The sequence below is a fragment of the Abrus precatorius genome, unplaced genomic scaffold (assembly GCF_003935025.1).
Source record: "Abrus precatorius isolate BTA unplaced genomic scaffold, Abrus_2018 Scaffold6, whole genome shotgun sequence".
Taxonomy (NCBI): domain Eukaryota; kingdom Viridiplantae; phylum Streptophyta; class Magnoliopsida; order Fabales; family Fabaceae; genus Abrus; species Abrus precatorius.
The window spans coordinates 13843442-13856623 of record NW_020874406.1 but is presented as its reverse complement, the minus strand read 5'-3'; the positions used below and the strand labels follow the sequence as shown (position 1 = coordinate 13856623).

Genomic DNA, 13182 nt, shown 5'->3' with positions numbered 1-13182 from the left:
GTTGTTCTGTGCTAGCTTTTCTCGAGACCTGCAAATACTCTTCTATATGGTTGCTTTTGTTTCTGTGTAATTGGATCCGTGTGACATCCTTGGTTTTAAACAGCATTACTCAGTTGAATGATAGGAACAGGTCGAACCAAACAAGTTTTGCAGCTTTTTCTTTTTCTATTTATATAACTAAAAGAAGTGCTGTTTTATTCAAATAATATTGGACATGTGCGCTAATGTACCAATGTTGTTACTTATTATTTGTGTTTGCATTCGAGTCTTACCTTTATCAGTACTTCCAAAACTCCATTTAGTGTTCATTGGACTGGAGTCTTATCCCTATCGATAGTTCAAAACTTCAAATTTGTGGCATTCGTTTAAGACGGAGACACACCTCATTGCCCAAAAAAAAATTGATTCATCCTACTCGTTTTGCATGGATCTCCTATCCAATCCATGTCCAAAAAAATCTACATTCTCTCCGACTACTCTCTCTCTCCAGCTTCTTTGTTAAAGTAAAATTATATTAATTGTTTTAAAATGGGAAATTGACTAATTATATAAATACTAAGAGTTGTTATAACCATTAAATACATATTTAATGGTATATTTTACTACTAAAACAAAAAGCTGTTGAGGATCTAAAAACATGTTTAAAAATTTATTAAAATCACGTTTCAACATTTTTAATTTTAGAATAGATCACATGTTAATGAATTTAATGTTAAACATAATTTAAATTTATATCCAAATATGGAAAGACCAATGCAAGGACTTTTTGGCGCATTGAAGCATTATAAAGACATAGAAGGAAAAAACACGATCCTGTGATTTTCCCTCCCTTTTATGAGTATTGCACCTTAATTTTAAATTCTCAAATGAGTGACTGGTTATCTAAAGATCGTAGAAGAGAGGGGAGCTGGGAATGAATGAGAGAAGGAAGATAACAACACCGACCTCCACCGTCATTGACCAGTCTTGCACTGCACAGTGCATACATTTTATTCCAATCTCCAACAACTGAAAGTACACGTACGTAGCGCCCTAAATCCGCGTTATAAAAAGACACATCACACGTCCAAGTATTCTTCTACCATTAGTTCTTGCTATATCCATGTACTTTTTCTACTTTATAAAAAATAATTACATTATTTGAACATGAAAATATTAATGTCATACGTGACATTGTATTTATACATCCAAAAAAACATATAATTATTTTTATCTTTTTAAAATACAGTGTCTCAAAAGCCCACCACAAAAATAAAGGCATTAAATTTTTGTGCTCCAAAATCATTTTCCTAAAAAAATTATGCGTTATCGACAGGAGTGCCCTGCATGAACCATACCCGGTTCTCCAGGATTATGTTTTCTTAAATTTACAGCATACGTAGTTTTTCAAACCTTAGTAAATACTGTACTGTCTGTCTTGTTTTGTTTAATTATCTTCCACGTTCCACCTGAATTTGTGGCGGTTCAGAGCACAAGACTTCGATCAGTGTTCTTGGAATCTATTCCTCTTCTTCTTCGTTGCTTCCAAGTCCTATCTCATTTATTTGAGACTGAAGCTACCAGCTTGGTCTTAACATTAGCTTCTCTTCATCGAGGGTGCAGGCTTCGGAAATTAAGCAGGTTTCTTCTCAAATTCTTTCTTTTGGGACTACAAATTGGTTTATCAAATAGTCTGCTTTTGAAATTTGTTGAGGTCTAAATTGGGATTTTTAAAATTTATTCTCTTAGATTATCAAAGTTTATAGATTCAACTCTGCGAGCTTTTGAAGTTTGCCTAGAGATTTGGCTGAAGTTTTTCTTGGGTTTTCTTGTTTCATCTTTTATATATAAGATCAATTCAGTGGAGATTTTGAATAGTTAGGCATGGATTATTAGTACCAATCTTGTTCTGTTGCTCTATACTAAGTACAAACAGAAACAGTATTCAAACATCTTGTAGCCTTCACTTTTACTTCTGTCTTCTGGAATCTAGCTATCACTTAGCTTTTTACATACTAACCCTTTTGGTTCTTTGTTGCGTGCCTATAAATGTAACAGCTATTGGACAAAATCGTACACACAACGATTACAATTTTCAAGTGATTGGAGCATTCAGAATTGAACTAGTTAGAACGAAAAAAATGGAAGGGGGTTTATTTCCATCTTGGAAAAATGGGTCATGTCATGGGTTAGAGTTAGAGGATGTGCAGGAAAATGAGCAATTCAAAATGGTGTCATCCTTGCCAGCAATACCTGAACCACCCACACCTCGTGAGCCTATGGAGTTCTTATCCAGGTCATGGAGTCTCTCTGCTTCGGAAATTTCAAAGGCTCTCTCAGAGAAACAAAAGCAAACGTTTCTCGATAAGAGTCCAGACACATTGCCAGAAACCATTTCTGCACCTCAATTAGCAGTATGCCATCTCCTCCTCCTCCAACTTTCCCCTTCCCCTCATACCCATTTGCATTATTGCATCAATAATTGATTAAATGAACAATGCCACAGGATAATAATGCATTACAAAAAAAAAAATTATTTTAGCAGTATTAATGCATTATATTACCTATTGTTTTCTAACAAGGTCACAAGATAATTTAAAAAAAAAAAACAACAAAAAACTAACAAAATTGATATTAAAAAATGCATGCATGATGTATTGTATTCTAAGTGCGTGTTTGATTCAACTTTTTTTTAAAAAAATAAGCGATTATTTTTTAGAGTTAATCTCATACCAAACATGCACTATGTGTTGTGGGCCTCTTTTGCAGCCAGGAAAGATCATACCTTCCAGTAATTGTCGAAGGATGGGAACAATTGGAAAATGGTTACATCAGAAGCAGCATGGAAATACATACATCACAAAAAGGAAAGACCGGGCGCGTCTAGAAAATGCGCGTGTGCATTCTGCGCTATCTATAGCAGGACTAGCCTCAGCCTTGGCTGCTGTGGCTGCAACAGAGGACCCTGGTGGTGGAGGTGGCTCTCATTCTAAATTGGACGTTGCTTTGGCTTCTGCCACCCAACTCTTAGCATCATATTGCGTTGAAATGGCAGAGCAAGCTGGCGCAGATCATGAGCGCGTAGCTTCCACGGTGAGGTCTGCGGTTGATATTCAAACGCCGGGTGATCTAATGACTCTTACAGCTGCAGCTGCAACAGGTACTTTTTCAATCTCTCTAGTTGAAAATTGTTTATGAATATTCAATTTTCATTTCCTGCAACATTGTTTAATTCAGCTTTGCGAGCAGAAGCAGCTTTGACAGCAAGATTGCCAAAAGAGGCGAAGAAGAATGCGTCTATAAGTCCCTATGATAAGGTGATAGCAGAAACGCATTGGGTTCCTGCTTTTGAGGGACAAATGCGGGAGCGTTATCCTCCATGCGTTGGGGATTTGTTGCAGGTCACTGAAAAAGGTAATTGCTTTAAGAACGCGTGTAATTTGCTCTATTAATATGACTAGAATACTCTTTATAATGAGTTACCTGAGTCTTCAACACAAATTCACTGTTTCTAAGGTTGCTTTGCTTTATTATTTCAGGTGCATTACGATGGAAACATGTCCATGTTTACATCAACAAGAAATGTCAGGTACATTAATCCAGGCCTAACAACAAACAAGCGCATTTTCGTGTGGTGGCGGGTTCTTTCGCGAAGATAAGAAATTAGTTTTATTTTGTTTTTCAGGTCAAAATTAAGATCAAAAGCAAGCACGTTGGAGGAGCCTTCTCCAAGAAGAATAAATGTGAGCGTTTCTAGTATTAAAAAACTCTTTAACAACAATGCAATTTAAAACTCTAATTCTGTGTAACGTGTGTTGTAGCAGCTGTCGTTTATGGAGTCTGTGATAAAGAAACTGCATGGCCTTATAGAAAAGAAAGGGAAGCGTCAGAGGAGCTTTATTTTGGACTCAAAACTGCACAAGGTCTTCTAGAATTTAAGTGTGAGAGCAAACACCACAAGCAAAAATGGGTTGATGGGGTAGAGTTTTTACTTCGTCGAGTCAACTCTGTTGAAGGAACAGAGCGTTCTCTTGAATTTTTAAATATTAGTAGCAGCACATGATTTTGTTTTCATTGTATATGCCGTTTTTTTTGGTCTAGGCCCTGTATCCGGACATGGAGATCCGGTTAATTCGATTTGAGTCAGATAAGATTAATTGTATATGTTCAAGGCTCTACATAAGTTGAATATATAGAATTTTGCCAAATAATTAAACTCCTAAAAGTGCTCTTCCTCTACAATACAGTAGCAAACGAACAATGTCAATTGCAGGGGTTGCCTAGACGATTTTGTTACCGACAAATAAGTGCTAAAAATTGTTTAACATGTCAGAATTTTCGTATTCAACGTCTTCCTTTTTCTTTTAGTTAAATTATCCGCTGAGAATAGCTTCTTTTATTAAAAGATGAGTGCCAAAGTCCAAAACTACAACGTATAACCCTGAAAATAAATCACTCAATCACCATTTTTATGTGATCACAATAGTTTCTGTTAATAGAGATTTATATTATGTCTCGAATGATAGATGATTTTAAAAACTAAAAATTAAGTGCTAAACCGAGTATCTCTTAACCTCCTAGATTTTTATTTACCCCCACAAGAAAAATAGCACTGAAAATTTAATTTTGAATCCACCTTGTTAGATTGTTGTTCTTTAGAGTTAGCTTAATGGATTAAGTTTTGGGACAAGAATTGTGAATGCATAAATTCGGATTCATGAATTATACTTTTTTTAGAATGATTGATATTTGAATATCACATTGGTCATCTTTATTCTTTTAGCATTTTCCTTTTTACATATCATTCTTGCAAATGAAGTGGAATAATACGAGCTTTTCAAGTAAACAATTATACAAACATGTAGAGATGCACTCATTTGGGTACATTATAATTGTTGTTTGCCATTAAAATACAACGGTATTCTTTTCTTCATATGGCAATAGTCGAAGCTCACAATAAGATCTGATAGCCCTTGACAAACATTGTTTCTCAAGGTTCTCTGATTTCTGCACAAAGCTCTGCAAGTTGTCTCTATGGGAAACTCTCTCAACCTACAATTGAGATTCAACCAGTTTGTTAAAAATTAAAGAAGTTCCACGGTTGGTTGAAAATATAAGTAAGAGATGCACAAATTTAAATTACTTCGAGCATTTTGAACAAAATGACAAGCTTTTAAGCCCAATTCCAAGAAGACTAATCACTCTTCATATGTTATCGAATTAGTGCTTAAGGCTGTGCTATATGAATGCTTATTTTATTACATCTAGTAGTCAAATAAATGTCCTTTATTTTAAAATAGGACAAGACCAAAATTCTATGAGCATCTATAAAGAAATTCACTTCAAATAACATAAATCTCGCATGATGTTAAAACTGAAGTCAAATTTGAGATTTGGCTAGCACAATACATGTTTTCTTTCCCCATAACCTAATTCAATAATGACACCAATGCACGTATAACAGAAAAACAAACACTTGTCAAAAATCCTACTCTCCACCATCAAAGAAAGTTAAAAGTAAACAAATGACATCCACCTAATTCATCATACTTTCTCATGAAATGTAATAGAGGAACCAACTAATTGATTAAAATGTAATTAAAAAATAAACAAGTACTAAAAAATTATGCTCACCATTTGTTCAATTATAGGTCCAGCATCAAGTCCTTCAGTCACAAAGTGACATGTTGCACCGATTAATTTCACACCTGCATCAAAGGCCTGCAGAGATAATCATTCATATTAAACACGTTCTCACATAATTAGCAAGGAAACACCGAACAACACATAACAAATTGTTAGTAATTGGCAAATATCTAACCCATGAAATACAGGAAGACCACCTGTTTAGATGGATTGCTACCCCTAAATGATGGCAACAAGCCATGGTGGATGTTAATTATATCCTTCCCATAACTCCTTAGGAAGACGCTGGATAATATCTGCACAAATAAATCAATGAAAAAATTACTTAAAAAAGAATGAATCCATGTTACTCTTCAATTTAATACTGGGCATCATCACAATCGTTTTAGCAAACACTATAGATGATAATCATAAATAACACTTATATTTCCATCTTATACCGGTAGAGAAGAGTCGATTCTGTAGATAAAATGCCTTACTATTTTCAAGAGTAAAACAATTACACCACAAACTGTTAAATATTGAAACAGTGATAAACATAAAGAGAGCCTGAACTCCAATAAGTTATTTACCTGCATATACCTCGCAAGCACTAAAAAATCAGTATTTCTAACCAGCTCCAAGATCTCCCCTTCTCTTTTATTCTCTGTTGTAGTTCTTAAATAATGGTAAGGAGTACCGTGCATTTCAAGAAAACGAATCACTTCGCTTTCTGGACCTCTATCATGGTTACTGTTGAATGCATCACATAAGATGATAACAAAAAGATTAAAAATAAAAAAAATAAAAGAGACATATACTTTCTGAAATTCCACCTAATTACACAAGTGATGTCCACTGGGAGTCTCCCATCCTGCCATCCATGCAATGAATCTATCAGGCAGTGGTCCTGCAACAATAAAGAGAAGCTTTACTTATCACACACACACACATATATACTTAAACAAGCAATTGATCCCTAAAAACATCACCATTTTTGTTTAATTGTTTTAATTCATATAAAAAATATTTAGTTTTAATATTTAAAAATTATAAAAATCACATAATTTTATCCTTTCATAAAGACTAAGATTACGTCATTTTTGTTAAATATAGAGACTAAAATCAAATAATGTATTGATAAGATAACATGAGAAGAACATTAACAAACCATACCTGCTTTGATGCAAGAAGAGCAATCTTATATTTAGGATCCAGAGCTGGCACCCTTATAACAGATCTCATGGCACTGAATGTTTTGGAGAGCTTTAGGAAATCCTCCTCCATTTGCAATCGAGGCCATGTAACAGGATCAAAAACGAAAACACTGCAGTAATGACCAACATAAATTGTACTGTGTGTAAAACAAGATGCATATAAAAAGACGATATTGAGAGTATACGTTCTAGAGTAGAAGACTTGTTTATTTTGAGGTACAAAAACATCAGCAGCGAGAATGTTGCCTCCCCTAGAGGCAATGCAATCCGATAACTTGGCAACAATTCCAACAGAATCCTATCATAAAACGAATTCACTTGACATTGTACGGTGATATGAAAATTAACGTTGGAAGATTAGAAAGAGATGGAGAATGCGGCTTACAGGGCAGTGAAACACGTGGATTCCATGAGTGAGGAAGGAATTGGAACATGATGGGTTTGGGGGATCAACAGATTTATTAAAGGAACTATAACTGTATCTGTTCCTGCTATTTAATCTAACAACTTGGTGGAGTTTCCAACTAGAACAAAATCTTCGTACGATGCCCATTTCATTTAGCTGTCTCAAAATTAATCTATTTGGTGGGTTTTTGCTTGTCGTCACACTACGCGTGTACAATGTATTCCTTTATTCGTATCAAAAATAGTGGGAAAAGATATACGTGGTCTAAAACTATGGAAAATGACTTTATTTAACAGGCTATATATACTTGGTCCAAAACAATGGAAAAATGATTTTCCTAGACTATACATGTGTGGTCCAAAACAGTGGGAGGAGATATACACAGGGAGTTTATTCTTTCCTTTCATTATGTGTGTGGACTTCTTCATTATTTCGGTTAAGAGGTGAAGGTGATAACTCTAGGATTTTTAAAAATTCAAGTGTTGATAAGGTTTTATTAATAATGATTGAAACGTAAAAAATATATTCCTATAAGGATATGTTAATTACATAAATCAATTTCAAATATATAGAAAATTTCTTATAAAAAAGTTTTTTTAAAATATTTTATATAAATTGATATACAATAAAAAAATAAAAAAATTTAACATTAATACTTTATTTATTCATTTGAAGATAAGATAAAAAAAATTATAAAATATAACATATTAATTTTAACTCTTAGGACTAAGAGTAAATAATTAATTATAATAATATTTTATTAAAATAAAAATTATTTATTACACTTTTATAACTTTAATATAATACATGCATTATTTTTTAATAAAAACTTTTTATTTTTAAAAACTTAAACTCAATCCTAAAGATTAGTGTTAACAAAATCCTATAAAATAGAGTAGATTTTTTGTTAGCAAAAAGATCAAAAATGTTTTGAATATAGATTAACAAAACTTAATTCAAAAATTTAAATTAATATTTTTTACTTATATATTTATATTTAATTGATATTCAAATAAATGAATAAAATATTAGTATTAGAGCATATTTGGAATAGCTATAAAAATTAGATTATTTAAAGAATTGATTATGTATAGAATTAATTATGTATAGAATTCATTATGTGTAGAATCTGTTTTTATTTGAGTATGTTTGCTGAAAAGTGATTTTTAACATAATTTGTTATGTTTGAATGATATAAAAAAGATAACTTTTAGTAGAAAATTACTAAAAGAGGTATGAATTAGTTTGAACAAATGATTTTTAACATAATTTATTATGTTCAGATTGTGTCAATTATTTTATTTTTATTTTCATTAGTGATTGATATTTTAGTTGCAATTAGTTTTGATTTTTGAAATTGATCAAAACAAAATAAACATGAATTGGTTTAAATAAAAACTAGATAATTAGTAACTGGGTCTAAAATTCATATGCTGATTCAATAACCAGATAAATTCATAGAAAAGGATTGAAAGAAATAAAAATAAAAGATAAATCGCAATCCTAAATTTCCATATCCTTAATAAGTTTACAAAATAATATAATTCAGAATTTAAAAGAAGGTTCAAATATGATTCAAGCACTACAAGTATGTTACAACTTGTCAATTACATATGTTAAGATACTATAATATAACTAATTCTTCACAAAAGCTTCAGCAATCTCATCCCTGATTAAATCTCATATTTGATCCATATATGGCGAGGACCTAGATGATGGCATATTTTCAAGTAGACTTGCATCATTATCATTGTCATACTCATCATCAGTGTTGATGAAATTCTCTTTAGAATCGATTCTTGTAAATTCAGCATCAATGAGACTATTTTGTCTAATAAAGTTATATATTCCTATTGTAGCAATAACTATCTGAACTTGAGTTGAATATTTAAATTTTTGCATACGGTTTAGTATCGCAAATCTATTCTTCCATACATCAAATGTTCTTTCTATGGTCCCCTGCAAACTAGAATGTAAATAATTATAAATTTTATTGTCGCTATTAAAGTTGGTAGCTCGCCTAAAATTAGGAAGGTGATACCGTTCACATTTATAAGGTCCTAAGTATCCAAGAGGGGTTGGATATCCAGCATCAACCAAATAATATTTACCTAACCATAAATGTTTTATAAAAATGAGATATATAAAAACAAATATAACCAATTAGAACAAGTCAAATGCAAAATAAAAATTATTAGTTATAATGCAAACCTACGGAGGATGTGGAAATTTGAACGAAGAATCATGCAATGCTTCATGAAAAATCCTAGCATCATGTGCTCTACCTTTCCACCCAGCTAATGCAAACGTGAAACATATATCCCAATCACATATTGCCATGATATTTTGAAATGTATAACATTTTTTACTGACAAATCTTCTATGCTCACTAGGAGGTACTACACATGGCACATAAGTCCTGTCAATCGCTCCAATGCAGTCCTTGAAATAAGGCCAATATCTCAAGTCACGTTGAATCTTTGTATGGATATTCTTAAAAAAGGATCCTACGGCTTAATCAATTCCATTGATAGCTTCAAACGTGCAATCAAAACTTTGTGAAAGCATCTACTAATAGTTTCTCCAGAGTACTAAAATCTTTCTTGGATCATCCTATTACCTATCATGTGTCCAACAACATTTAAAAACATGACAACCATCTCTAAAACTCCAATATTTTTAGTTACCTTCAACCCATGCTCAATTAATTTTTCACAAAAGGCGTGAAAAACATGTTTTTCCATTTAAAACATTTCATGACAACAAATTTGATGGCCATATAATATTTCTCGAACCCAATTATGCCCAGTTAATTTACCAGTTCGACATAGTTCTTTGCATAAGTACTTTAAACTATGATCAATAACCAAAATGGTTGTTGCTGCCATCAAGAATTTCATGTCATCTTCCATGTTATCTTTGGCAACATCCTCATCCAAGTCATCATCATTTTGTGATGAGGTTAGAATAATCATTTTGCAAGAAGATGGAGTGAAGTTATGAGTCAAATAGATAAATGTCATAAAAATAGTATCATAATTACATAATAAGAACATAATTATATTATAAAATCATAAAAATTACATGATAACCTAGTTTCATATATCATTAACTTAATTACATAATACAAAATGAGAGCATATAGGTTGTCTAGTCAACAACTTTCAAAATAGACTAGAGTACATGCTACTTAGTCAAGCTGATTTCATACAACAGATAGTTAAGCTTGGACTCTTCATCATTAAGAGCCATGAACATTTGCCTTGTGGCTCGATCTTTCAAGATGTGACTACATTTAGAAAGCATATCTGAACTAGGTATCATGCTAGGCAAGTTTTTAACTTCCTTCATGACATTGATAATGGAAGAAGGATCACTCATGTCAGCATTTTTAGCAACATCAACATTTGAAGGGCGTGACTCAAATGCTCTCACAAGTCTTTTAAGGAAACCATTCATTTTGTGCTATTGTGTTTGCTTACCCTTACCCTTTCTAGGTATCATTGGTCCTTCTCTTTTCCTTTTTTTGTCCACTCAAAGAACTACCTTTAGAATTGTTTAAAGAAAATGATCCAAAATCAAAACTACCACGGACACTAGCTCCACTAACACTAGCACCATCATTCATGTTAACATTAACATTAGCACAAATTCCAAGGTCTTCACTATCAACTGAACCCTTATTAGAATCTAAATTTTCAACATTTGTAAGTAAACATCAAGAGGATGGTGCCCACGCATATTCACTAGTGGTAGTGCCAGGAGCAAATAGGGAGATCAATTCATATTTAAATTTTAATCCCTTAAATCAAAATTGTGCTGCTCTAGGATCCTCTTACAAGGACTAAGCACACACTTAATATAAGTAAGACTAAACTAAATATAAAATCATTATAGTTTTTATTATTTAATTTTTTTGAAACCTACCTGAATCTTTCTTTCCCACCAATCATCTAATGCATCGACTCTCTAACCAAGGCCAGTTTCTCTTCCAAATATTTGGTTCCAAATACCTCATTTAGTTTTCAGTGAATCCCATTTGTTCTTAATTTAAAGGTCATCATAGTTTAACCCACTCATAGTCTTAAAATGTGCTCTAGCACCCCTCCACCTCGCTTTAGTCAAGTTTATTGTCATTGCGTTCACCACGATTTGCTTGCTCAAGAATAGTATAGATTAAAATTTCTGTATTTTTATCATTCCATGTTGTTGTTGTTTTATCTTGTCTAGAAGAAATCTTTGGTGCATTATTATCCATTGGTGCTTTTTCTTTTCCTTAATATGTTTGCCATCCTATATCGATAAAAAAGGATTAAAAAGAAAGGAAAAGATGATATTGTCAACGCATTATTCCTAAGCATTAATAATTCCATAGATCTTTGCCCTTGTTAGTTTTAAGGAGAAAGCACAAAGAAGTAGAAGTTCACCTTGAATAAGTAGAAGTTCACAAGGATAGCACAATTAACTAAAGAAATCTAAGGCTAATTCTTGTAACAAGTTGATTCCTTTCTAAATGTTCATAAATTCGTATAATAACCAATTATAGTAACAATTGATTTTCATGAAAAAAGGAGAATAAAAGAAATACAATGCGAGTGTTGGATGCAAACTGAGCTGTTTTATTATTGAATATGAAAATGCTTAAATACAGAAAAAGAAAATAACTAATGAGAAATCATGTTCCATAATCCTAGCCACTACTGATAACAAACTAACCACTAAACAAAACTGATTATTTAAGTAACAAATATTAACATATCCAAATCATAACAGAAACATATCACTTATCCAAACTATAACAAACTTAGAGACATCTAAGGGCAAATAATCAACACTAGCTCCATTTATACGTATAGCAGGAAAATGTAAATTAGGACCAAGGATCAAAATCAAAATACATTAAAAAAATAACAAAGTGGCAACCAACAAACATACCCAAAATAACAAACCAAAGCTATAAAACACAACCTCCTATGGTAAGTAACAATGAAGAACGAAAACATCCACTAATCTAAACTTAGTTTTTACCCACGAAAGATGTTGTTGTATACTCTAGGGTTTCCTTCCCAGCAAGGGAAAACAAAAAATAACATTAATTGAAAGTGGAATCTCAAAAGAAAATCACTCATTGTGGGATCAAATAGAAAAAAAAAAAAAGAATGTAGAAAACCATACCTTGTTTGTATATCCAGAGATCCCACACGTTTTCTTGGTGATCATTCACATTCTTTTCATATAAGTACAACATGTATAATGGAAAGAAGAAGTTGGCTAAAAGAAGCTCATAAATGCTTTTTTTGAAGAATGTATTGGTAGGTGTGACAGTTGGTGACAATAAACTCTCCATACAGAAAATGGTAAGGTTATTAATGAAACATTTTATTTTGTCCCAACAGCTTTATAAAGAGAATACTTAATTTTCAGCTTTTAACCCAACAACTTTTCTCTTTAAAAAATAACAATTCGCAGCTTTTAAATTTTTCATCTAAACATGATTCTAATCAGTTTATTTTATCTCAAAAAGTTGTTGAAAAGCTTTATTGTAGTATATTAGTTTTATATAATATTTGAAAATTATTTTTAAAAAATTAGATATTTAAGATATAAAATTATTCTAAATATAAGTTTATTTTAATGTTTAATTTTTAATTTTTGAAATTTTTTCATTTAGTACTTTATATATTTAACTAAATAAGTTTACAATTATAAAAACAACAATTATTATTTTTATTTGATTTAATTCAAATTCAACATGAATTCTGCACTTGGATATAGTAAGTAAAATTCTAACTCAAGACCTTCCTTAAGTGATACTAGATTATTTACTTATCAAATTAACTTTTATTCGATGAAAGCTAACAATTATTTAAATGCTTATAAAAATAGATAAAATATTCGTTTAAAAAATTTATCTCTTTGTTCGTATAAAAATTAATATAATTCAAAGTCAGTAAA

General features: G+C 31.7%; 2 protein-coding genes across 3 annotated transcripts; one reads left to right on the top strand and one right to left on the bottom strand.

Moving 5' to 3' along the window:
* The first annotated feature begins 2019 nt into the window (after nt 1-2019).
* LOC113868576 (VAN3-binding protein-like) lies at nt 2020-4173 on the top strand. Its single transcript, XM_027504271.1, has 6 exons — nt 2020-2393; nt 2749-3139; nt 3217-3393; nt 3519-3568; nt 3665-3722; nt 3804-4173. The coding sequence occupies exons 1-6, from the start codon at nt 2121-2123 to the stop codon at nt 4040-4042; spliced, it is 1188 nt and encodes a 395-aa protein (XP_027360072.1). The 5' UTR covers nt 2020-2120; the 3' UTR covers nt 4043-4173.
* A 527-nt stretch (nt 4174-4700) lies between these two features.
* Nucleotides 4701-7419, bottom strand: LOC113868577 (formyltetrahydrofolate deformylase 1, mitochondrial-like). 2 transcript variants are annotated; one of them, XM_027504274.1, is made up of 8 exons: nt 7207-7419; nt 7007-7119; nt 6781-6931; nt 6441-6514; nt 6198-6357; nt 5823-5921; nt 5614-5700; nt 4701-5031 (listed from the first exon to the last, which is right to left on the bottom strand). In XM_027504274.1, exons 1-8 carry the CDS (start codon nt 7372-7374, stop codon nt 4885-4887), a joined length of 999 nt encoding a protein of 332 aa, XP_027360075.1. In that variant the 5' UTR covers nt 7375-7419; the 3' UTR covers nt 4701-4884. The 2 variants fall into 2 exon arrangements, with proteins under 2 accessions (XP_027360075.1, XP_027360074.1); XM_027504273.1 differs by having other exon boundaries at nt 4748-5031; nt 6781-7119.
* Nucleotides 7420-13182: the final 5763 nt, after the last annotated feature.